At 43.1% G+C, this 27,255-nt stretch overlaps 1 protein-coding gene across 1 annotated transcript in view; it reads right to left on the reverse strand.

Moving 5' to 3' along the window:
* The window catches only part of ZMAT4 (zinc finger matrin-type 4), a 363,653-nt gene that overhangs the window by 133,661 nt on the left and 202,737 nt on the right, over window positions 1–27,255 (reverse strand). Inside the window, exon 4 of the mRNA XM_065947284.1 lies at window positions 22,980–23,136. Within this exon, the coding sequence (XP_065803356.1) occupies window positions 22,980–23,136 (157 nt within the window). The remainder of the gene's footprint in view (window positions 1–22,979; window positions 23,137–27,255) is intronic.

A 27,255-nucleotide genomic window follows, 5' to 3' on the forward strand; every position in this document is an offset into this window, starting at 1 on the left:
GCAGACTCACAGATACAGAGGATGAACCAGTGGTTACCAGCAGTTACCAGTGGTTACCAGTGGTGAGGAGGAAGGTGTGATACAGGGCAGGGTGTGAGAGGTACAAATTACTGCGTATAAGACAGGCTCAAGGATATATTGTACAATATGGGGAAAACAGCTAAAATTCTGAAATAGCTAAATGGAAAGTAACCTTTAAAACGTATGAAAATTTAAAAAAAAATAATAATAAAAGTCCATAATACATTCCCCCAAAAAGTATATGGTTTTCTTACTTTAGAATTTTTATCCACAATACTAAGTCTTCCAAGTTTTATGATATTATGCAGTTTATTCCATCTGCTGCTGTATTTTTTTTTAAATTTGAGTTGTCCCCAAATCCAGCTTGACCAATGGGGCAGCTTGAAGCTCGGGAGATAAATCAGCCAGTATAGGACTCCTAATTAATAAGCAGAAAAGGAAATTGCAGAGATCAGCTCTCCTGTCTTGAGACCCAGCACCATATTTCAACGTCAACTAGTTTCCAGTGATGTCAAGGGTGCTACAGGCCAAATACCCTAACAGATGAGCTAGAGTCAGAATACATTTCCCAGGCTTCAGCATCTGTTCTCAGTAGGGATTATTTGAAAAAATGCATGTTCTCTTAAAGTAATTTTCCTAATTTCCAGGCCCTATGATAAACTGCCTTTCCTTTCTCTCTATTTTCCTATCCTAAACCAAATTCATGACAGGAGGAATTCTTCTGCAAGCATCGCTGTTTTCTGCACATGCTGTTGACAGTTCAGTGTGACCAGGTCACTCAGGGCCCGGCTGAAAAGCGGCTGTCCCTACGCAGCTTAGCCCAAACAGTCCAGCCCCTTCTTCACGTAAATGCCTCAACTCCATGCAAACTGTGTAAAGTTGGGGCTCAAAATGTAAACTCCCTTTGTGCCTCTCACAGAGGACAGCATTCCCTTTTGTAGATAGTAAATGCCCAATAAACATGTGATGAATAAGCGAAGACAAGAACTAGTAAATTTCAGTTAATATCAACTTTCATGTTTTAATAAATGCCTTATGATAGCTAAATTTAAAATCTTTGATAATTTCATTAAACTTACTTTATAGGATTAAAAACAAGTTAGATGTTCATAAGTGGGATGAATTAAATAAATTGTGTCTCTCTACACTCTGAAATGACGCAGGTTGGATCCCTGGGTCGGGAAGATCCCCTGGAGAAGGAAATGGCAACCCACTCCAGCATCCTTGCCTGGAAAATCCCAAGGCCATAGGAGCCTGGTGGGCTGCAGTCCATGGAGTCACAAAGAGTCGGGCCAACTAAGCAACTAATACTTACTTACATTCTGAAATACAGCAGTCAAAACTATGTTTTAGAAAAAGTATTTAGTGACCTGGAGAAATGTGCAAGATATAAATGAAAAGACAGAGATTACATGGGGGATGTAAACCAAATTACTTATTAAATTATGTACACAGACATATAAAACTATGAAGACTAGCAGGCTATAAATAAAAATCTTAGGCAATGGTTATTTTTAAGTTGTGGATTATGGACGATGTGGTTTATACTCATGGATATATAACCCTTGATGCGGGGAAAATCATTTTTATTTTTCATCTTATATAGAGGCCACATTTCATGCTAACTTGTTTTAGTGCAAAGTCCAGAAAATGGTGCTTAGGGGACTTTTGGTGCCACGATCAGGTCTTAAATTAAATCTCACAAGATGTTTACTGCAGTGATTTATTCATTAATTTATTTTTGATTGGGGGGATGGGCTGGACGAAAGCTGACTCAGTCAGAATATGATGTAAAAGCTCCAGCTTCTCCCACAAAGGTACCGGGTGACTCCTTTCCCACTACAGCCAGTCCCGAAATGGCTCTCATGATTTAGACAAAATGAAGCATCTCTCTTCCTTCTCATCTGATATGTTAGGCAGTGAATACTGTTATCTGAGGCTGCAAGATATAATAGAAAAATCCCTGTGCTATTTCTTAGATGCCATGAAGAAAATTAAAGAACACGATCAGATAACCCATATGCTAAAGCACGTGCCATTAAACACTTCCTGAGAATAAACAAAGATGAGGGTGACTTACCAGACCATCATTCCGATTCAGTTTTGTATCAACAGTCTGAGTATAATCAGCCTATTAGCAAGAACTGCTTCCTCGCCCACACGGCATTCATAGATCATCAGTCTTCATTAATATCCTATTCATAGATCATTGATTTTCATTAATATAGGATAATTCCCTCTAGTTCAGTCACTGATAAGGTTCTAAATATCTTAAGTATGCTTGTTTTCTGCAGAATCCTAATCTTTGAAAATAAATCATTAAAGAACTTCAGAGGAGATAAAAGCCCTTTTATAACTTTCTCATGTTGCTTGACAAAAGAATTCCAGGGCTGTGATGCTCCACATTCTTCTAGGAATTGAGATAAGGAGGACGGAAAGTAAGTTTCACGAGGACAGAATCTTTATCTATTTTGTCCGCTGACATATTCCAGGTGCTCAGAACCAGTGCATGCGGAATGAGGGGGAAAATGTCTTCTCCACTGAGCTATTTACTTACGAGAAGAAATCACATTTTACTTTAGGACAGGGGTCCCCCACCTCCAGGATCTAATGCCTGATGGTTTGAGGTTGACTTGATGCAGTGATAACAGAAATAAAGTGAAAACAAATGCAATGTACTTGAATCATCCCGAAACCAAGCCCTAACCTGTGTCTGTGTAAAAATTCTCTTCCATTAAATCAGTCCATGGTGCCCAAAATGGGGTTTCCCAGGTGGATTCAGTGGTCAAAGAACCCATGTGTCAATGCAGGAGACAGTAAGAGATGTGGGTTCAATCCCTGTGTTGGGAAGATCCTTTGGAGGAGGGCATGGCAACCCACTCCAGTATTCTTGCCTGGAGAATCCCATGGACAGAGGATCCTGGCGGGTTATGGTCAGTAGGGTCACAAAAAGACGGACACGACTGAAGCGAGTTAGCACACACACGCACTTTAGGACTTTCTGCTTGGATGACACGATAGCATCCTCTCTGTTCCAGACTGATCTTCACACTCCCTGCTGCACTGTGGGTACAGTACACTCAAGGCATTCAGTCTTCAAACACTATTCAGTTAAGATACTCTATTCCCTCTGAGTTCATTCTCAGAACCTTTAGTCATGGCCCCCATTCTCAAACTCTGTGCAGACATGCCCTGGACAAGGTAGTGAACAAAGAGGAGAGCCCATACGATCTTTGACAATCCTAGAAGGCATGGTGAATCCCTCAGACCCCATGGGAACGTCTACCTCCAGGTAAAATTCACAGTTTCAGCATGAGATGCTACAATCCCTTCCATGCGCTCCACATCCCCAGGAAGCTGGACTTCTGGAGGCTGCCGTGTACCTCCAGTCCATCCAACCACCCAATGAGGAACAGGGAATACAGTTGACAGCATCCAGTCTAATTCTAAGATTTGAGAAATCACACGGTGCCTGACAGGCGAACGCACCCATTAGTCAGTGTGGTATTTGAGGATAAAGTGCAAAGTTACACGAAAAGATGCTCAACATCACTCATTATTAGAGAAATGCAAATCAAAACCACAATGAGATACCATTACACACCAGTCAGGATGGCTGCTATCCAAAAGTCTACAAGCAATAAATGCTGGAGAGGGTGTGGAGAAAAGGGAACCCTCTTACACTGTTGGTGGGAATGCAAACTAGTACAGCCACTATGGAAAACAGTGTGGAGATTTCTTAAAAAACTGGAAATAGAACTGCCATATGACCCAGCAATCCCACTTCTGGGCATACACACCAAGGAAACCAGATCTGAAAGAGACTCGTGCACCCCAATGTTCATCGCAGCACTGTTTATAATAGCCAGGACATGGAAGCAGCCTAGATGCCCATCCTCAGATGAATGGATAAGGAAGCTGTGGTACATATACACCATGGAATATTACTCAGCCGTTAAAAAGAATTCATTTGAATCAGTTCTAATGAGATGGACGAAACTGGAGCCCATTATACAGAGTGAAGTAAGCCAGAAAGATAAAGAACATTACAGCATACTAACACATATATACGGAATTTAGAAAGATGGTAACGATAACCCTATATGCAAAACAGAAAAAGAAACACAGAAGTACAGAACAGACTTTTGAACTCTGTGGGAGAAGGTGAGGGTGGGATGTTTCAAAAGAACAGCATGTATATTATCTATGGTGAATCAGATCACTAGCCCAGGTGGGATGCATGAGACGAGTGCTCTGGCCTGGTGCACTGGGACGACCCAGAGGAGTCGGGTGGAGAGGGAGGTGGGAGGGGGGATCGGGATGGGGAATACGTATAACTCAATGGCTGATTCGTGTCAATGTATGACAAAACCCACTGAAATGTTGTGAAGTAATTGGCCTCCAACTAATAAAATAAAATTAAAAAAATAAAAAAATAAAAAAAAAAAAAAGACTTCTCTCAATGTGTGCGCATTACTTTTGCACATGGCTGCCAAGTCATTAGGACATAAATACTCATTAAGTTGTTTGGACCCAAAGAGTTATGACATCATCCGGCTGTATTCTTTGCTTACTGCTTGAGCAAGAATTAATGACCAGCTAATTGGACACTGCTTGAAGTGCCTCTCCTCACAAATCTCAGACAAGAGGCAGAGTCAGCTTCCCCGAGAGGGACTCTTGACTCACTGCCACCCCCACGTCCAGCCCCAGCAGGTGCCATCCTTAGAGTGGTGGGCAAGAGAGCATCACCCAGACCATCGTGGGTACAGTGAGAGGGGGTGTGTGGGCCGCTGAGCCTGGGAACAGATACCAACTCCTGCTCTTTCATTCTGCTATCATCCCTGGCGTCACCTAATCCATACTCCATGCTCAAGGGGTGGGCATGATTTACTTATCCAGAAGCATCAGCTATGCAACCAGGGAGCCAGCTTCCTGGGATCGTTTCTTATAGCCTATGAATATTTATAGAGGATTAAGAGATGAGAAAAGTGATCCGCGCCAGAAGCACAGCGGAGATAAAGTGCCAGCTAAGTTTAGAGGAAGACGGAGAAAGAGGGTGGCCTTGTGGCCTGGGCTGGAGGGAGGCTGAGACTTTAGGAGTCATTTTAAAGAAGCTGGTGCTGGTACTGTCCCCTGAGGATAATGCGTGCGTGTGCACTTTCCTCCTTCACCCTTAGCCAGCATCCCCCCAAGCCAGTGCCCCCAAAGGGGTCTCCTGGCTTCTCCATCCAACCTCAGCTATGAGCTTCTTTAAGCCCACATTCCTAAAAGAAACACTGATCGCAACAACCCAGAGTTGGCAGGTTATGAAAATTGCCACTACTTTGTATTTATTTTTAAATTATTTTTACTTGGAGGATAATTGCTTTGCAACGTTGCGTTGGTTTCTGCCATACGACAATGTGACTCGGTTGTTGTTCAGTTGCTCAGTCATGTCCGACTCATTGAGACCCCAGACTTCCCTGTGCTTCACTGTCTCCCGGAGTTTGCTCAAACTCAGGCCCACTGAGTCGATGATGCCATCCAACCATCTCACCTCCTTTCGGCCCCTTCTCCCGCCCTCCGTCTTTCCCAGTCTCAGGGTCCTTCCCAATGAGTTGACTCTTTGCAACAGGTGTAAGTATACATAGATTCCCTCCCTCCCATCTCAGCCCTCCAGGTCATCACAGAACACCGGGTTGGACGCCCTATGCTAGTGGACTTCTCACTAGCTATTTTATACATGGGAATGTATATGTTTCAATGCTGCTCTCGATTCATCCCACCTTCTCCTTCCCCTGCCATGTCCACGAATCTCTTCTCTACATCTGTGTATTTAAAACTTTGGCTATTAGCTTTGCATATATTTTGCATGTATCTATTTGGCTAATCCAAACAATCTAGAAATAAAAGTACTTTGTATTAACTACCACTTAGAAACTGCTTGGTCTGTGTCCTTGGGAGTCAGCTCTACAAACCTCAAAGTAACTCAAGAACTTCCAGAGGTCAGACTGTGACACAGACGGGGCTCTTTGGCTCTGTCACATGACTTGCCCTCCAATACCTGGATCAAGAGAATCCAGAATATCAAAAGCTAAAGCAAGAAGGTTTTCCAGCCCCAATGAGTTTAAGAACCACAGTCTTATAGCACTGCTTCTCATCTTGGACAAAGGTTGGTGGACAGAGAATGAGGTTTTAGGCTAGATGAGACTTTGAAGGGAAATGTTAGAAAATAATCAGGCAATCCAGTTTTCCTGAGGAAACAGAAGCCTACTCAGAACCTGAATTGCTTACATGTAGATGACACCACCCTTATGGCAGAAAGCAAAGAGGAACTAAAGAGCCTCTTGATGAAAGGGGAGAGTGAAAAAGCTGGCTTAAAAGTCAACATTCACAAAATGAAGATCATGGCATCTGGTCCCATCACTTCATGGCAAGTAGATGAGGAAACAAAGCAAACAGTAACAGACTTTATTTTCTGGGCTCCAAAATCACTGCAGATGGTGACCGCAGCCATGAAATTAAAAGACTCTTGCTCCTTGGAAGAAAATCTATGTCCAACCTAGACATCATATTAAAAAGCAGGGATAATACTTTGCCAACAAAAGTCCATCTACTCAAAGCTATGGTTTTTCCAGTAGTCATGTATAAATGTGAGAGTTGGACAATAAAGAAAGCTGAGCACCAAAGAATTGATGCTTTTAAACTGTGGTGTTGGAGAAGATTCTTGAGAGCCCCTTAGACTGCAAGGAGATCCAACCAGTCCATCCTAAATGAAATCAGTAATGAATATTCATTAGAAGGACTGATGCTGAAGCTGAAACTCCAATACTTTGACCACCTGATGTGAAGAACTGACTCATTGGAAAAGACCCTGATGCTGGGAAACACTGAAGGCAGGAGGAGACGGGGAAGACAGAGGATGAGATGGTTGGATGGCATCACCCACTCAATGGACATGAGTTTGAGCAAGCTCTGGGTGTTGGTGATGGACAGGGAAGCCTGGTGTGCTGCAGTCCATGGGGTCGCAAAGGGTCAAACACAACTGAGTGACTGAACTGAACTGAACTGCCCATCCCCAGCCATTCCTTTAACATGGTTTTGACCACAAATTGCACACTTCATTTCGAGACAGACACAGCCTAAAGGGAATGCATGAGAGAGAACAGAATTATCTCAATTGAAGACTTTCTACCATTAACAGCCAAGGAGGGTGAAACCTCTTAAAACTTGCTACTCTGAGTGTGCCCCATGGATCAAAAACATCAACACTGCCTGATAGTTTATTGGAAATGGAGATCTCAGGTCCAATCCTGGGCCACTGGATGAGAACGTTCATAATGTATGAGAGCTTCAGGTGACTCGTATGCAAATTAAATTCTGAAAGCATTGAATTAGGCATCAGTGGTTTTCATCCCTTCCTGAGGCTTAGAATCACCTGGTTGAACACTTATACACTCTAGGCCACACCGTAGGCCAATTAAATCAGAATCCTTTGGCTCAGGGCTGAGCATCAGTAGGTTTCAAAGTTCACAAACCGCTTCCAGTGTGGGGTCAGGGCTGGGAACTATGGGGCTGGAAGGACACCATCTGGCTTGGACCCTGGGTTCACCTTGACCTCACCAAGCACCTGTGACCCCTTGTCTCATCCATTTGACTATAACTAGCACCATCTTTCCCTTGAGACCTACAGCCCCATGCTGGCCCATCTTTGTTTTTAAGTGGCCTCTTGTCTAAGGACAGGTAGAATTCAGGAACTTGGAGCCAAGACAGAGCCTTCCTGGCTTAGCACACAGTCTCCCAGGACATCTTTCCAATCCCCTCCTGTAAGAGGGGAGGCGGACCGTGCATTTGATGCCCTTTGGGCAGATGTTAGGCCTTCCCAGGTGGCTCAGTGGTAAAGAAACTGCCTGTGCTGCAGGAGACACAGGAAACGTGGGTTTGACCTCTGGGTTGGGAAGACCCCTGGAAAAGGACATGGCAACCCACTCCAGTATTCTTGCCTGGAGAATCCCATGGACAGAGGAGCCTGGCGGGCTACAGTCCACGGGGTCGCAAAGAGTCGGACGCGACTGAGTTGCACAAGCATGCACTGCAGATGTTATTTTTAAAATAAATATCCCTTCCCTCTCCTTTTCAAATGAACAGATTTCTGATTTAATAAACTCTAAATTTATTTTAAGTCTATGGCCATAGCACCCTGAATGTACCTGATTTCCACTGATCTTGGAAGCTAAGCAGGGTCAGGTCTGGTGAGTGCTTAGATGGGAGAACACCTGGGAATACTGAGTGCTGTAGGCTTTAAAAAAAAAAAAGTAAATAAATAACAAAAAGTTTAAGAACTATTATATTTTGCTGCATTAATTCTACAGAAGTCCATGTATCTTTTTAAACAAATTGAAGAGATAATGGGAATGGAAAAAGATAACATGGCTTTTAAATGAAATCCAACAACAACTCAGGATGGAGTTTTTAATTATACAAAAAAAAAAAAATTTGATGCTAATGGTTCAACCTCATATCATTACTATCAGGATTCAAAGCACCTGCTTGAGGGGAAAAATACTTCTGTGGTGGTCCAGTGGCTAAGACTCCATGCTGCCAATGCAGGGGTCCCAGGTTCAATTCCTGGTCAGGGAACTTAGATCCCACATGCTGCAACTAAGAGCTGGCATGCTGCAACTCAGTAAGACCCAGAAACAATCAAATAAATATTTTAAAAGAAAAATTTTTATGTTAAAAAAAAAACCCTGCTTAATAAACACCAGTTCCCCAGCATTCCAGCCATAAGGAAAGCTAAGACTGGAACTCAGATCTCCTAGCCCTGGCTCTGTGGTTTCCCACTGCCCTGCACTGCCTTTAGCTCTGCGAAGCTGGTCCACAGCCTGGCCCAGCAAGGACCAGCAACACTTGAGCTTGAGGAAGGGCAGAGTCGGGTGAAAATAAGCTCATTTAGTGGTAATGAAATGTTCACATAGCTTGTCGTAAGTTTCCGGTATTACAGTAAGTGGTGTGTGTTATAGAATTATACACACGAGCCAGAGAGCTGGCTTAAAGAAGAACAGGGTATGAAGGATTACATACATAATTGTTGTATGTAAATAGTTAAAGGATTTGGAATGGCTAAACCACAAGAAAGGAGGCTAAAGACTAAATATCTCTTGATGCCCTTTGGACTGATGGCCAGCTGTTTTCCAAATCTGCTCAAGAAGGGAAATGGACTGAGTCTGGAGCAGTGGGCCTTTGGAAGAGAGGCAGCTTAAAGGAGCTCACGCCTGATGCCTGAGGTGAAGCACGCTTCCCACCCTAGAATGAGTACCTGAAGGAGACTTCCAGAATGTGAGCATCGTCAATACCCAGCGTTGGGGGATGCCAACAACGGGAAAATCATGCCGAATAATGGGACTTAGAATGGAATGGAACCTTACTGGAAACAGATAGATGGATAAGATACTAAATCCAGAGACTGTGACTTTCTAACTAGCCTCTGAATGAAACATAAGACTTTTTTTCAAAAAGCAAAATATTTCCTTTTTCTGCATTCCCATTCTATATTCTAATTACTATATAGCTCGCTTGACATTTTCCAGCAAGCCCCTCTCCATGAATCGATAGATTTTAAGTTTGTGTATATAGTCGGGTTGGGTGCATCTTTCCTTTTTTTTTTAATTGTTTTAATTGGAGGACAATTGCTTTACAATGCTGTGTTAGTTTATGATGTACAATAACATGAATCAGCCATAAATATGCATATATCCCCTCTCTTGAGCCTTCGTCCCACTCCCCATCCCCTCCCTCCAGGTCATTACAGAGCATCGAGCTGAGCTCCATAAAAAAAGCAAAATTCTTGAATATTAAATGATCAGAGATATTTCTTTATGACTTACTTTGACTAAAAATCACCTGCCCTGGGTGATAAGAAAGATCAAGGGAAACATTGCCAAAGTTAGTTTTTGCTTCCCTGGCCCATTAGCATTCTTGGTCTATTAGTTTTACTGTCTGAAAGTGAAAGTCCAAGTATTAATATTTCATCCACTCTATTGATGAAAAAGCAAAATGAAGATGTAACGATTTGTACTCTGCACTAATCGAGATGTAATTACAGTAAGAATTCACAAGGAAGCCTTTAACCCTGGACTCTTGCTTCCAAGTAAGTGATTCCAACAGGTGGGACAAAGTGGCCATCACGCCTTCCAGTGACCCAGGGCTGTTGGCTTCCAAAGACCTTTGTATATTTCAGGTTCGAGGGTAGCACTTTGGACTCCGAGGTCCTGTCTTTAGCCAGTATCACTAACAGTGGCTGTAATTCCTGCTCCTTCAACAGAGCCAGCATCCTCTTGAAAAACTAGATGGATTTACAATTAAAACCAAAAACTGTGCGCCCAACAGACCGCTTAAGATGTTCACTTAGCAGCAAATCCTAGACAAGAGAAGCTGCTTCTCTGAAGGCTGGTCATGCAGTGAGAAAGCATGAAATGTCATCTCTGTTTTCAGATGGGGAAACTGTTTGGTGTCTAGATCACATGATGATTTATAACACAGGATAACCTGTAGAGCAATTGTCTATTTCCCCATAGACCACCTCCTGATAAGGAAAGGTGCTTTTCTACCACATTCCAACAAGAGAGCTAAGCCTGGAAGTCTGATTTTTCCCACCCGCATGAGATAAGGAACACTGCATTTATCCTGGGCTGTCTGAGAGGCAAAGGGATCTGAATGCCAGAGGGGTGAGTCCCACGTCAGGACAGGAACTACTGCTACTTAGGGATTAGGAAAAAAGAGGGTTGCCCATATGAATAGAGACTGGGGTGTCCACGGTGGCTGGACCTCCCCTGGGAATGTCCATAATGGGACCACGGCCTTTGCTTCAAAAGTCTAGGCTGGCACAGAGGGACTGAACCCACCAAGGAAAGGCGTTGACCTGGAGGAAAACACCAGGCTGGAAGAGGAGACACAAGTGAGACCCACATCTGGGAAAGCCCCAGGTCTTCATCTTGAACCTGTGGAAGCAAGAATCCAGCAGCCTCCTGGTGACCAGAAAGCCACCAGGCTGAGGGATCTCTCTGAGGGTCCCCCACATGTCTCTAGGGCCCTGTATGACCCTAAAGAAAGGGTACCCCAAAGAATGACGAAGCCTGTCCTTCTCACCAAGCTTCAAGGCTAGAGGACACACGTCAGATAAATTGATTTTTTAAATATAAAGAAATATAATATTTCTTGCACTCAAGGCTATCCAGTAATCCACACCCATTGCATCTGTTTATTGAAGAAACCAAGCTGAGTGTTAACCAAGACTTTTAAGGCTGATGTTTAAACTATATAGATATTTCAGAAGATAAGAGTACAGTTTGGGGCATTTGCTACCAATTATTTCAGGTGGAATGTTTACTGCACAAGTACCTTCTCAATTTCATCAAGTAGACAGTTTCAGGGTTCTTATCTTTAGTGGATGATTGAAGAGTTGCCGCCCGAACATCTCTCACTCATAGTTTCCTGAATCATGATGCATTCCGTGTACGAATGCCTACTGACGGTTTCAGAGAAAGAACAGGAAATTGGCTATTTTACTGTTCTACTATATTGTTTCCTAAAAACGTGTCAAAGAACACTTTCTGGAATAAGGGTTTAGCCAACATCATAAAAGCTGCTGATATCATCAACTATCTTCTACTGCTATTAGATTACCTAGAGGAGAAAAGTGAGTTTGGAATATTTAAAAAGATTTGTGAAAATTGGCTAGGCAATAGCCTCATTGTCGAAATCTTTAATTCTATCTAATCATCGACCTGTTGTTTTATTGGTCATCAAATACAAAATAAAAAGACAGTAGCCTCAACCGAATCACTGTTCCAAGCCTCATATGATCCACTGTATGAAAGCATGGCCAAAAGAAGTTGGCTCACCTCCCATTGCTAATTCATTCAAACCTGATTCCCCACAGAGAAGCCAAGGACCTGATTGGTGCAATTTCTCCCTGATCATTCTTCTGACCAAGGAATGATCACCACAAGAGAAGAGAAGCCTCTTTGCCATCCACCAGTTTTATCACCTTGGGCAAATAATTTCATCTCTCTAGGCTTCCATGTCCTCATCAGGAACATGAGGTGGTTGAAATAATAATTGCTACGTGCCTTCCAGCTCTGTAATTCTGTAAATCTATTACTTGCTGTATTTGTAAACATTAGATAAGCCAAAGGCATCATCAGAACAAATGCATTGATCTGAAGACAATGCCTTAGAACATGGCAGCTTTCCTAATTTGAAAGAAAATGCACTGCTGTGAGGATCTGCCTGTTTGACAAACTATTGTTTGCATCTATTAAAACAAGTATCCAGACAGGTTCTGCCAGGCAACCCAAATAACCTGATTCAGATGATAGAACTGCTGTGGTAAAGAAACTCTTCTATGCGGATATGAGGCACGGATTGGACCTGAAATGCATATATTATTCAAAACGTGAATTTATGAAAGTTTCAGAGAGATCCAGAATACCCTGATCTTTATTCATTCAACAGACAACTCAAAGAAGCAATTCGATGTCTGCCATAGGAATTTATGGAAAAGTTCTGAAACTCTTTCTCTCTCATTTTCAACAGGAAATAAGGGGGAAGAAATGGAGACAAGCAACATGGTTTCAGAAGAGGAATATACAAAAAAAAAAAGAAGAGGAATATACGATAAACGCACCCACACACAGGATGAGCAGAGCCCCTGAGATCACTGGCTGTCTGTGTCTCTCCTCACAGAGTCGTTCAATGCTCCTACAAATGAGAAATTCACTTTTTTTTTTTTTGAGCTTCATCTTTTTAATTGAGTGACATTTTTGTATAAATATCAGCCTTGCATCTTTATTGCTTTCAATCATCTTAGTGACAGCTTCGGGGTTTGAACTGTGCTCTTCATTAGGTGAGCAGAAATCTGTAGATCATTTTACGAAGCATTATTTATTGTCACCTACAGAGCAAGTACTTTGCCCACCTCATGCGAAGAGTTGACTCACTGGAAAAGACCCTGATGCTGCTAGGGATTGGTGGCAGGAGGAGAAGGGGACGACAGAGGATGAGATGGCTGGATGGCATCACCGACTCGATGGGCATGGGTTTGAGTAATATCCGGGAGCTGGTGGTGGACAGGGAGGCCTGGCGTGCTGTGATTCATGGGGTCGCAAAGAGTTGGACACGACTGAGCGACTGAACTGAACTGAACTGAGAGATCAAGGGAAAAGCTCTAGAAAATGTAGTCAGAAGTCCTGGGTTCTGACTTCCTTGGCCGTCCGGTGGTTAAGGAGCTGCCTTCCAATGCAGGGGACAGAGGTTTGATTCCCTAGTCCAGTAACCAAGATCACACATGTCTTGGGGCAACTATGCTCGAGTGCTGCAACTACCAAGGCTGCACCACAATGTAGATCCGACGAAGTCAAAGAAATAAATAATTAAAAAAAAAAAAAAAGAAGTCCTGCGTTCAAATTCCTATTGCGTATTTCATTATGTGACACCAAGCAATCACCTTACCCCATAGAATTTCAACCTCCATCCACAAAATGGAGCTAATACTACTTTATATTTATTTTGAAGATTCAATGAAACAATGAAGGTGATATTTCTGATATAATATCTTAACAACTATCAGTTATGATCATTGATTTTTCTCACGAGGTTAGAGTCAGCCTGCTCAACTATCGTTTACCACACTGCAGGATCTCTGAAACATAATACATTTTTATTTTGTGGTTGAGAGATGAACAGGTTTTTTTGAAAGTTTCATTTTATAAATGAATATAAAGGAACTTTTATCACATAGACGTTTGATTCTTGCTATTCCTGGTAGTTGCACTCTATAAACTCTCCAAGTACACTGAATTAGCAAATATTGATCAAGTGTTCCTTGGAGGAACAGAGTTAGGTTCCTGTGAGGCTGTGGCCACATTCTGACCAGCTGGTCCACATAGACTCTTGTTGTACATGTGCTTCTGTTTAAAGACACTTTCTTTCACATATATGTTGGATTCACTAGCATTAACTCAAATCCACCACATTGTAATGCATGCCTGAACAAAGCTTATCTAAACACACACATTTTCCCACAAGGCACATCACATCCTTCTCGCACTTAGAAGCCCTAGAGCGCACTCCAGCACCGTCCTGGGGAGCCATTGTAAATGGCAGCATTTCCAACAAAAAGCACAAAAGTGCAAAATACCTGGCAGGAACTAGACTGTAAAAAAAGGCACTTGTTTGCCATGTGAGAGTTGAAATTCAGAAGACAGAGTGTGGCCGTCAGCTGAGAACATACACACAGGGCGACTCAAATGTTTTACCACTTTGCACACGAGTGCACACACGGCCCATGAAATGCCATGAGTGCTGACTTTGTGGTTACAAATAAACTTTAGTGAGTAGGTGCATTCACAGACACAAAATCTTGCAAATACTGAGGGCTGTGTATTTGTGTATAACTATATATACATTCATTCATTCGACACCTATGTTGTAGGGACTATAGTAAGTATTTTACATATACCTTCTCCTTTATTACAATAGTTACATAATCTCAATATCTCTATAATCTTGCCAACATGAAATTGAGGGCTGAGGACTTTAATTGCAAAAGTTCACACAGATACAACCAGAATTTAAAGCTGAGTCTGATTTCAGGGCCTATATTTGCCTTATCCTTTATTCTGTGTTTTGCCAAATTTGTTTTTTAAAATCAGACAAATGGCCAGGCATGCCACTTCTTGTCAAATTGGAAAAGCACTGCCTTTGATCATCACATTGACATCAAATTTAAATAAGCAAGGCAACTTAATTTGAAAAGCAAGCTACAGATATTTAAATGCCTCTCATTATTCTCATTATAATGAATCCTTCCAATTTTCAGTATTGTAACAAATATTCATTAAATGCCTACTAAGTGCCAATAAGTATTGCACGTGCAGTCATCACACAGAGGTGATACCAGAAGGCCTCTGAAGCATGTCAGATTGTTCTCCATCCATCTCCTAAAGTTAAGATACACCACCATAGCAGCTTCAAACTCTTACGGGTCAAAAAATGAAAGAAAGGTTACAGCTAAATGTGATGCCATTACCTGTCAAGCCAGTGATTTGGGGGAATTATATAAAAAAAGCACTCAGTATCCATTTTGGCTAAGAATGATGGATGTATTCATAAAAGCTTATGTGTGAAACAGTAACGTTCAGGGACAATGTATCAAGCAGGATGGATTAGACTCTCCTGAAATAACAAACAGCCCCAAAGGATCGCAAAAAAGCCTTCTTTTCTGCTCTTGCAAAGTCTAATGTCAGTTGAATGGCCCTCTTCCATCTTGTAACCGGTCTTAAGACATCTACTCCGTGAACTTCCCTGGAGGACCAGTGGTTAAGAACCCTCCTTCCAATGTAGGGGAAACAGGTTTGATTTTTGGTGGCCCACATGACCCAGGCAACCAAGCCACAACTACTGAAGCCCACGCACCCTAATACCCATGCTCAGCAACAAGAGAAACGACCACAATGAGAAATCTGTGCGCCTCACCAAAAGAGCAGCCCCGCCCAGCACAACCAGAGAAAATCTGCACAGAGCAACCGAGACCCACTGCAGACAAAAATAAGATGAATAAACTTTTTTTAAAAGTACATCTCCTCTCAATCATCTGAAAGTCTGGGGAAGGCAGAAGCAAAGAGTGTTTGGATGAGCAAGATCTCTGCCACAAATACAAATAACTTCTCCTGATGATTCTGAATATAATACCTAGCCCCTCGCCCATCAGAACAAGACCCAATTTCCCCCTCAGTCAGTCTCTCCCATCAGGAAGCTTCCATAAGCCTCTTATGCTTCTCCATCAGAGGGTGGACAGACTGAAAACCACAATCACAGAAAACTCACTATTTGACCACGTGGGCCATGGCCTTGTCTAACTCAATGAAACTATGAGCCATGCTGTGTAGGGCCACCCAAGACAGACAGGTCATGGTGGAGAGTTCTGACAAAACATGGTCCACTGGAGAAGGGAATGGCAAACCACGTCAGTATTCTTGCCTTGAGAACCCCATGAACAGTATGAAAAGACAAAAAGATAGGACATTGAAAGATGAACTCCCCAGGTCGGTAGGTACCCAATATGCTACTGGAGTTTCGGTGGAGAAATAACTCCAGAAAGAATGAATAGACGGAGCCAAAGCAAAAACAACACCCAGTTGTGGATGTGACTAGTGATGGAAGTAAAGTCTGAAGCTGTAAGAGCAATGTTGCATAGGAATCTGGAATGTTAGGTCCATGAATCAAGGCAAATTGCAAGCGGTCAAACAGGAGGTGGCAAGAGTGAAGGTCGACGTTTTAGGAATCAGTGAACTAAAATGGGCTGGAATGGGTGAATTTAAGTCAGATGACCATTATATCTACTACTGTGGGCAGGAATCCCTTAGAAGAAATGGAGTAGCCATCATAGTCAACAAAAGAGTCCAAAATGCAGTACTTGGATGCAATCTCAAAAACAACAGAATGATCTCTGTTCATTTTCAAGGCAAACCACTCAATACCACAGTAATCCAAGTCTATGTCCCGACCAATAATGCTGAAGAAGCTGAAGTTGAACGGTTCTATGAAGACCTAAAAGACTTTCTAGAACTAACAGCCAAAAAAGAGGTCCTTTTCATTATAGGGGACTGGAATGCAAAAGTAGGAAGTCAAGAAATACCTGGAGTAACAGGCAAGTTTGGCTTTGGAATAAAGAATAAAGCAGGACAAAGGCTAACAGAGTTATGCCAAGAGAATGCACTGGTCATAGCAAACACCCTCTTCCAACAACACAAGAGAAGACTCTACATATCGACATCACCAGATAGTCAATACCGAAATCAGATTGATTATATTCTTTGCAGCCAAAGATGGAGAAGCTCTATAGAGTCAGCAAAAATAAGACTGGGAGCTGACTGTGGCTCAGGCTATGAACTCCCTATTGCCAAATTCAGACTTAAATTGAAGAAAGTAGGGAAAACTACTAGACCATTCAGTTATGACCTAAATCAATCCCTTACGATTATACAGTGGAAGTGAGAAATATATTCAAGGGATGAGATCTGGTAGACAGAGTGCTGGAAGAACTATGGACAGAGGTTCCTGATACTGTAGAGGAGGCAGGGAGCAAGACCATACCCAAGAAAAAGAAATGCAAAAAGGCAAAATGGTTGTCTGAGGAGGCCTTACAAATAGCTGTGAAAAGAAGAGAAGAGATAGGCAAAGGAGAAAAGGAAAGATATTCCCATTTGAATGCAGAGTTCCAAAGAACAGCACAGAGAGATAAGAAAGGCTTCCTCAGTGATCAATGCAAAGAAATAGAGGAAAACCATAGAATGGGAAAGACTAGAGATATCTTCAAGATAATTGGAGATACCAAGGGAACATTTCATGCAAATATGGGCTCAATAAAGGACAGAAATGGTATGGACCTAACAGAAGCAGAAGATATTAAGAGTTGGTAAGAATTGACAGAAGAACTATACAAAAAAGATCTTCATGACCCAAATAATCACGATGATGTGATCACTCACTTAGAGCCAGACATCCTGGAAAGCAAAGTCAAGCCAGCCTTAGGAAACATCACTACGAACAAAGCAAGTGAAGGTGATGGAATTCCAGTTGAGCTTTTCAAATCCTAAAAGATGATGCTGTCAAAGTGCTGCATTCAAGATGCTGCAAATTTGAAAAACTCAGCAGTGGCCACAGGACCAGAAAAGGTAAGTTTTCACTCCAATACCAAAGAAAGGCAATGCCAAAGAATGCTCAAACTACCACACAATTGTGCTCATCTCACACATTAGCAAAGTAATGCTCAAAATTCTCCAAGCCAGGCTTCAACAGTACATGAACTGTGAACTTCCAGATGTACAAGTTGGATTTAGAAAAGGAAGAGGAACCAGAGATCAAATTGCCAACATTCGTTGGATCATCGAAAAAGCAAGAGAGTTCCAGAAAAACATCTACTTCTGCTTTATTGTCTATGCTGAAGTCTTTGACTGTGTGGATCACAACAAACTGTTGAAAATTCTTCAAGAGATGGGAATACCAGACCACCCGACCTGCTTCCTGAGAAATCTGTATCCAGGGCAAGAAGCAACAGTTAGAACTGGACATGGAACAACAGACTGGTTCCAAATCGGTAAAAGAGTACATCATGAGAAATGCTAGACTGGATGAAGCACAGCCTGGAATCAAGATTTCTGGGAGAAATATCAATAACCTCAGATATGCAGATGACACCACCCTTATGGCAGAAAGCGTGGAACTAAAGAGCCTCTTGAAAGTGAAAGAGGAGAGTGAAAAAGTTGGCTTAAAACTCAATATTCAGAAAACTAAGATCATGGCATCTGGTCCCATCACTTCATGGCAAATAGATGGGGAAACAGTGGAAACAGTGACAGACTTTATTTGGGGGGGCTCCAAAATCACTGCAGATAGTGATCGCAGCCATGAAATTAAAAGATGCTTACTCTTTGGAAGAAAAGTTATGACCAACCTAGAAAGCTTATTTAAAAGCAGAGAAATTACTGAGAAGACTCTTCAGAGTCCGTTGGACTGCAAGGAGATCCAACTAGTCCTTCCTGACTGGAAGGAAATCAGGAATTAGGAAACCCAAATTTCCTAACGGAAATCAGTACTGAATATGCATTGGAAGGAGTGATGCTGAAGCTAAAACTCTAATACTTTGGCCACTTGATGCAAAGAACTGACTCATTTGAAAAGACCCTGATGCTGGGAAAGACTGAAGGTGGGAGGAGAGTGGGACGACAGAGGATGAGATGGTTGGATGGCATCATCGACTCGATGAACTTTAGTTTGAGTAAACTCCAGGAGTTGGTGATGGACAGGGAGGCCTGGTGTGCTGCAGTCCATGGGGTTGCAAAGAGTGAGACATGACTGAGCGACTGAACTGATACTGATAGAGTGTGGGTGATCTCAAATCTCACTTTGATTAGTGGCAGACAGTGGGAAATAACTGTAGTTGAAAGCTTTTGTTTTATGCTTCAAAGGGACATGGTTTGGGTCTCCTTGGAGATGGACCTTTCTGGGGTAAGTTCTCTGAACAGAGGCAGGGACTGGCCCAGGAGAGTGGGGGAGTGCAGGAGCTGGGGAACCTGGGACACACTGAAAGTGCCGTCTCGGCTGACCATGTAATCTAGCGACTTTAAATGCCCTCTGGACTAACGTGATGATGCCCTCAGGAAATGCCCTGCCAAGTGGTCCAACCTCTGCTTCAACAGCCCCTCATCCCCGGACACACAGTCCACCTTTAAGTGTCTCTGATTACTGAGACTTCCCTGGTGTCCAGGAGTTAAGACTCTTCACTCCCAACACAAAGGTCCCAGGTTCAATCCCTGGTCTGGAAACTAAGACCGCACAAGCTGCATGTCATGGACAGAAAATAAAAACAAATATCTCTGAATATGAGATACTTATTCAGAGCTCAGATCTAGGCCCCTAATCTACCTACTCATTGGTTCTATCTTTTAAATCCAAGCACACACATGCATGATGCACATTCACACGCACACACAGCAGGATTCTCTCTTTCCCATGACAGCCTTCCCAGTAATCTCTCTTCCATGCTCAACAGCATCATTTCCTTTCTGCCCTCTCCAGTGAGAGGATTCCCATGCTCTTCACCGTTCTGGCCTCTTTTCTCTGGGTCACCTCCAGGAGCTCCCCACAGTGTGGCTGTGACATGACCAGAGCAGCCTCTACCGAGCCTCCGATCTGGGCAAGACCTCTGCACCAAGGTCTGCCAAGCCTTGGAGAACACGGTGAGTTTGTAGTCTCCCCTGCTCTCATCTTACAGAAATAAAAGCATGAGCTAGAGCAGAGATTCCAAAACACACTGGGTTTTGTCCTTAGCGGCGCCTCCAAGCATTTCAGGCATCCTAGTAAACACACACCCATTTGAAAAAAGCAACTCAAACACCAGCTAATTCTGCAGTACCCTCAGCTGATGTCTGATCAAAGTGCATCTTGAGTAGGAGGAAAGGTGATGGTTCCCAGACACCAACTGCTCTCCTTCATCACACAGAATAGCTCTGAGAAGCAATGACTCATGCTTCATTCAATAATTCCCACTCAGAAGTCACCACCATTCAGGAGCCTGTTACTTATGGAGGGGAATCTCCAGGAGCCCACCTGAGGAGGGAGATTGCTTCTGAGTTCAGTTGGCTGGGTTTTTAATGTTCTATGTTTTCCTTCTGTTATCACTGTAGAAGTGATGTCCAGCCACCCTGGTGGATTAGACAGAGCAGTTCCTAGACGGGCAGAGGGCAGCCCCAGCCACAGCTTCCGGCAGCCTTGCTGGGTTCAGCTACAGGCAGTAAAGATGGATGGTAGACTGTCCTGATGCCATTCAAGGATCTGAAGCAGCTTCACTCGGGGGCTCCGGAAGTCTGTGTCCTGACTATCCTTTTTTGCTGCCTCTTGGTCCTTATTCTCTATTTGTAGTAACCGAATTTGTGCTAGAGACCAAGCCTCAACCTCTAAGCTAGACCTGGGAGCCAGGTTCTTGCTATGTTCCTGTGTCGTTTCCAGCCCAGTGCTCGGGGCTAACAGTGCCTTCCCATGCGCTTGGGATTCCTGGTGTCTCAGATGGTAAAGAATCTGCCTGTAATGTGGGAGACCCGGGTTCAATCCCTGGGCTGGAAAGATCCCCTGGAGGAGGAAATGGCAATCCACTCCAGTATTCTTGCCTGGAGAATCCCATGGACAGAGGAGCCTGGCGGGCTACAGCCCATGGAGTTGCAAAGAGTCGCACATGACTGAGCAATTAACTTTCTTTCTGCCATGTCTTCACAGTCTCTCCTTTCTCCAGAACCTCAGGCTACCATTTGCCTGACTCTCCTGATGCTGGTACCCTGCTTGGTCTCAGGATGATCTCGGTACCCCGAATCCCCATCACTGGAGCCCACCCTCCCCCCAGCCCTCCATCCTTGTCCTGAGTCCCGGGACACAGCGCCTGCCCCCTGCTTACACGCGTACCTAACGACTCACCTCCCTCCAGGAGGACGCCTTGTTTCGTTTGCTCACTGATGGCAGTTGGGTTGACATCAGTGTCAGCCCAGGGAACCAATGTAGCTTCCCAGGCTCTTCAATTCTGTCTCAAGTTAACCCATTCCCAGATCCTTTCTGCTCAAAGCAGCTTTGGAGGAGAATGGATGAGAGGTGAAGTCGCACAAAGGGGATGTGCAGCTTCGGGACCCTAAGCTAGATGGGAAATGGAGATGCTGGCAAAAGAAACCAGCATCTCTTTCCCCAGCCTGAACCAAGTGCTGTGAGTGCTCCCTACCCCCCAATCCACCCCTATTCCCTCCTCACCCACCCAGCAACTCGATGTCTGTCACAGTGAGGACTAGGATAGCTCTGTGAACACCAGAAGTAACTCATTAAGTAAACACTGCAGTTTCCGTATTTTAGACTGTTTTCCCTTGGAATATATAGAAGGCAACTAACAAATTACCCCCAAGTTATATTTACCAGCTTTGAGGGTAACTCAGAGAAACAAACTGGTGCTTGGTTATCTTAAGGATGTGTTGAAATTCACCAAGAACTATTTTTTTCCAGGTGATGATTCTTCTTTACAGAAATAATAACTCCCACTTGCTAATTGATGTGATAAACGAAGACAGAGCCTCTTCTCTTCCATCACTACCTCCAAAATTAAATTTAACAGCAATACTCTGCTTAGGCAGGGAGAACAAATGGGCTAGTTACTCATTCATGGAGAATAGGTAAAAATTTTCCAGTGGCTGTTTCTCTGAAGTGTCTATTTTAAGAGATTTGAGGGGGAGTAGGTTACAAGGTGAGTATCCAACCTTTTAGAGAGCAAAAATCAGGAGTTTCAACCAAGTGCCTGCTTATCAAATGTCAATACAGACAGTGTACCTCAATCAAGCTGAGCTTTCTCCCAATTCCATGTGCTTTGCAACCATCCTATATCTGAATGTCACAGTTACCTTTACAAAAAACAATATTCTTCAGTTCAAGTAAGTAGAAAAATACAGTGAAAAGATTCCCTACTAGTCTTTAGGTAAAAGCAGATATTTTTCTTAAGAAAAACACCGGTGAGAATAAAAGCCAAGTATTGTTTTAGATTCTCTTCAATTTCCAAAATACCATTTAAAAAATAATTACACCCACGATTTATGCATGATTCATTAGGCAGGCAGCTCCAATGCACAACTCCATTGTAATTGCACTGAAAACGTCGACATCATGAAATATACCCTCAGCTTCTTGAGATTATCACCTATTCTAGTAACATCTTTGCTACCATGTAAATCTTGTTCTAATAGTCTGTCTTCATGAAACGATAATGGTAGTATTTCAGCTCTATGACTGGATAGCCTTCTGAAGAAATTTTTTGTTAGTTCTGAATAATTAGAAGGTCAAACGCTCTGTTACTGATATTTAAGCCTTTTCTTGTGAAAGTTAATAGGCTTGAATCACAGAATCCCCAGATGATGACTAGAATGGTACCTGGGGTGGGGTGGGTGGGGAGAAGGCACACCATGGTTGTCAGCAGATAAAAGTGTTTCTAAAGACAAAAAAAATGGTACAGATGAATCAGTCTGCAGTAGGGAATCAATAACATACAGTACACTATCCATCACCTCTGCTGATTACAGACCAAAGTCAGAAAAGACAGCCTTCCTTACATAACAGATAACCTTACATAACATATAATAAATATGATAGGCAACATCTTGCAGGATAGAAACAAAAGATGCAAACTGCTGAATCATGTATCTGAAGGGGCCAGGTTGAGAGGATCAGTACCTGGATTTAATGGCCTTACGACTGCGAGTTCCACCGGGCAACCTGCCCATCCCTTTAGGTTTGAAGGGCATCGCTCTGATCTGCAGCCGCCCCTGAAGAGGCAGCCTGAGGAGCCGGCCAGGCCCTGGAGGTCAGGGTCTCCCCCCCCACCGCTGTTCACCTACCTGTGGTCTTTAGCGGGGTTTTCTCTCCTAGCAACAGTTTTAACCTTTTGGCGTGAATTTTGCCTTGATAATGTGAGTCAGCCACCACCGCGGAGGTGAAGGACATGTTACAGAGGGTACAGCATTTGTTTTTATCCACCATATCAGCATCATTTCCCTGTGAGAGAGAGAGAGACAGATCGAAAGAATATTAGCGAGCCCCAAGACTTCCAATGTCTTTGTTCCACTCCGTTCTGTTGCAACAGGAAACTCGCCATAGTCTTTTTCTTGCCTTTTTTCTTTCTTTTTAAAGCATTACATTGAATATTATTCCATGTGGGATTTGTAGATGAAAACTTATTTTACCTACACTATGTCATGCAACTTCATTATAAAATGAGGTTTTTATACTTTGTATTGTTAATATTAACTGCTGCTACTGCTAAGTCACTTCAGTCGTGTCTGATTCTGTGCGACTCCATCCCTGGGATTCTCCAGGCAAGAACACTGGAGTGGGTTGCCATTTCCTTCTCCAATGCATGAGAGTGAAAAGTGAAAGTGAAGTCGCTCAGTCATATCTGACTCTTCGAGACCCCATGGACTGCAGCCTACCAGGCTCCTCCGTCCATGGCAGGAGTACTGGAGTGGGGTGCCATTGCCTTCTCCTAATATTAACTATCAACAAAATAGTTAATATTCATTGAGCAAGTTAGTTAATATTGTTGAGAAGATTGAAATAGTCAATCCATATAAAAGGAGCTAATCCAATGTCTAGAAATAGTAATCAACACATATTAGATTCTCCTATTATCATTTTAATTTTGACCTGATCATTAAGGTTATCAGACTAGAACCGATTATGTGTGCGTGTGTGTGTGTGTGTGTGTGTTGCTTAGTCCTGTCCGACTCTTTGCAGCCCCATAGACTGTAACCCACCGGGCCCCTCCATCCATGGGATTCTCCAGGAAAGAATACTGGAGTGGGTTTCCATTTCCTTCTCCAAAAGGAACTACAGAAAGAAAGAAAGTGAAGTCACTCAGTCGTGTCTACCTCTTTGCTACCCCATGGACTATAGCCTACCAGGCTCCTCCATCCATGGAATTTTCCAGGCAAGAGTACTGGAGTGGGTTGCCATTTCCTTCTCTGAGAACCAATTATATTCTTAGTTAATTATTGGCTAGTTTTGGTCCATTTTACACAGTGTTTATCTATACTTTCTCCCTGTTCATCAAACTATCTTCTCGTTTGACACAATTTCAGTCAATGGCTTTATGTTCTATACCATTGAAAACTTTGTGGTCATCACTCAGATGAGCTCAGGAATTTTTCCTTATAAACAGATCTCTGCACTGTCACTTCACAGCTCAACATTCTTCAAAAGGCATCTTAAAGCTGATGCAATAGTTGCTCGATTAAGCAAGAGTTTACTAGTTTACTTTCTGCTTCTTGTTTCTTTTTTTTTTTTTTACCATAAGTAAATTCTCAGCCTTAGAAAAAAGTAGCCTCTTCCTTTTTCTTGAAATGTCTGTTTTGTCCTTGCTCTGCAATCTATTATTTTCTACATGATAAACATCACCAAAACTTTCTCAGTGACCAACTTCAACCTCTATTTAATAGGGACCACTAATGCCAGGTACTGGGAACACAGCGCAAATGGGTGACTATGAGCCACCTGCAGAAAAACAAGGGCCACAGTGGGTGAGAACACATTGGATCTGGTACCAGGAGGAAAAGGTTCTCTCATTGCATCTGCCTTAGGCATCAAAGTAAGCAAAATATCAGACTTCATAGGGCCTGAATTATTTAGCAGAAATTATCGTTTGGCATTCATCTCTGCTTTGACACACTTTAGCCTCACCAGGATACCTGGCCCCACGTTCAAGATTTTTTAAAAAACAAAGATTTCTTTAAGGAATCCAATATTTATCATAATGAACTTGAGTCTATCATAAAGCTATGGTGACCATGCTGGCTGAATTTTCCAGGAGAGTTTGCATCATTTTCCTTTTCTTCAAGACAGGTGATTCATTAACTGCTGCATAAAATACTTAAATCCAGCTTGATTTTTATTCCTCTGTAACACTTCATGAAAATGAATAATGATTTGGAAAAAAATAAATCCTTTGTCAGACCATGTGACCTGGCGATTGTGCCCACAGGTCATCAATTACCTATATTCTGCGAGGGGAAGATTAATCCACGGGCTCCCCTCCTGCCTAGTTAGAAATTGAGGGTAAAGCGGACTCTCAGATAAGGAGTTAATCTATTCCTTAATGGAATGGTAGGTGCAAAGCATCTCTTTGTTAAAAGAGCAGCCATGGGTGAGTATCTGGCCTCACAAAAGCCCCTTCTCCTATTCCTGGCAGACCCCAAAGAATGCAATTTAAAATGGCATGGGGACAAGGATGAGGGTGGGGGTGGGACAGAGAAAGGGAATTCTGTATTTTTCTGCACAACAATAAGATGTCCAGAGTGATGGAAAGGACTGCCTTGCCAATTTCGTGGCAGTTAGAAAACTAACACTTTCCTTCTTAAGGCATCTGTTGGTAATAGCACTGATAATTTGCACTCAGTCTTGGGAGGAGTGAGTGAGTGTGTGTTTGGTGTGTGTGTGTGTGTGTGTGTGTTCCAGGAGGCTGGCATGCAGTTCAGGGGTGGGGGAAGGGAGAAACTCCATAAAGGTCTCTGAGATTTGGAATCCCGTCTAGAGCCATTTATTAGCTTGACCTTGCGAGCGTGCTCAGTCACGCTCTTTGCGACCCCATGAACTGTAGCCCGCCAGGCTCCTCTGTCCATGAGATTTCCCAGGCAAGAATACTGGAGTGGGTTGCCATGTCCTTCTCTAGGGGATCTTCTGAACCCAGAGACTGAATCCGCATCTCCTGCGTCTCCTGCATTAGCAAGCACACTCTTTACCACGGAGCCACCTGGGAATGGTAACATGTCTTAAATCTTAGCATCTACCCAAGACCCTTATCACATTTTACAAGTGAGATTTAAGGAAATGTACTGCTGGAGGTTAGGGTGGGGAGTCAGTGAAAAGAGATGGATTCTATGGAGAGAGGACGGGCCTCCCAAAAGGGGTCTCTCCTAGCGAGGCACCAACCTCAGGACATCTGGTTAGGTACTGAGGCTGGACCCACCAAGTGCATCCCCGCTGAGTGCTTCAAGCTGAGGTGCTCTGAGTTTCTTCATGGGTAAAAATTCAAAGCGGGACTTCCCTAGAGGTCCAGTGTTAGTACTCCACGCTTCCACTGTAGGGGGCATGGGTTCGATTTCCGATCAGGGAACTAAGATTCTGCATGTCATAAGGAGCAGCCAAAAAAACATTTTAATTTTTAAAAATTAAAAATTAAAAATTAAAAAAAAGCTTTTAAAAACATAAAGAAGTCATAGACACTTGTACCCCTTTATGTGGTCTCCTCTGGAGCTGACTGAACCGGGCAAGAAAGGGGAGACTTGGTTTCCTGGCGTCTGTCTCTCCAACCAGGCCCAGGATATGCCCCAGACCCACGACAAGGCAGAGCCCAGAAGACCAGGAAACACACACCAGGGAGTGGCTGAAGGCGCTGCGCCCGGTGAGTGAGCAGGGGGCAGTTTGGGAGGACAGAGAGCCCTAACTGACACCTTCCCACTCTGTGTCAGGGAATATTGGTCCGATGTTTAAAGGGACAAAAGGGGAAGGTTGTCAAGGTGACAGCGGTCGCTTGGATTGCCCATTTTCACCTACGTATGCATAATATGGGCTAAAGCATCTCGTTTTTCTTCAAATAAAGCACGAGATCATAAGACAATGCTTAACTCACAATCTACACCTATTTAGAATCTATGCATCGTTTTTGCCACTTCTAGCAAAATCACCAGCTGGACCTGGGCACAGGAGCTAGACCCTGCCTCCCTGGAGCTCTATGGTGGAGACATCTCCACAGAAAGGGGCTGCCATCACTGTATGAAGCGTATTCAGAACTAGTTTCCAAGGCAAAGAACAGCCCTTAAACTGGATAATGACTAGTGGGTTTATGGTATTCATTCATTCAACACATTTTTAAGGACCCCCTAAATATGTGCGGTGCTGTGCTAGAAGAATAAAACTCTACTCTCTGTTATTAAAGAGGTTGAGACCAGGGGGATTGGAGAATGCAGGCATAAAATGAAAGGAAAACATTATGATCAAAGAAATACAGTCTCCTGTTGGAACCAGGCTCTCCCAATTGTAAGGTTAAAAGACCAGTCCTGTAAATGAGCCTATTTGTGTGGATTTTCATCTTCAAGCCTCCTCTTGCCTGGTGCGTCCTTC

Source organism: Muntiacus reevesi, chromosome 10 (assembly GCF_963930625.1).
Source record: "Muntiacus reevesi chromosome 10, mMunRee1.1, whole genome shotgun sequence".
NCBI classification, from domain to species: domain Eukaryota; kingdom Metazoa; phylum Chordata; class Mammalia; order Artiodactyla; family Cervidae; genus Muntiacus; species Muntiacus reevesi.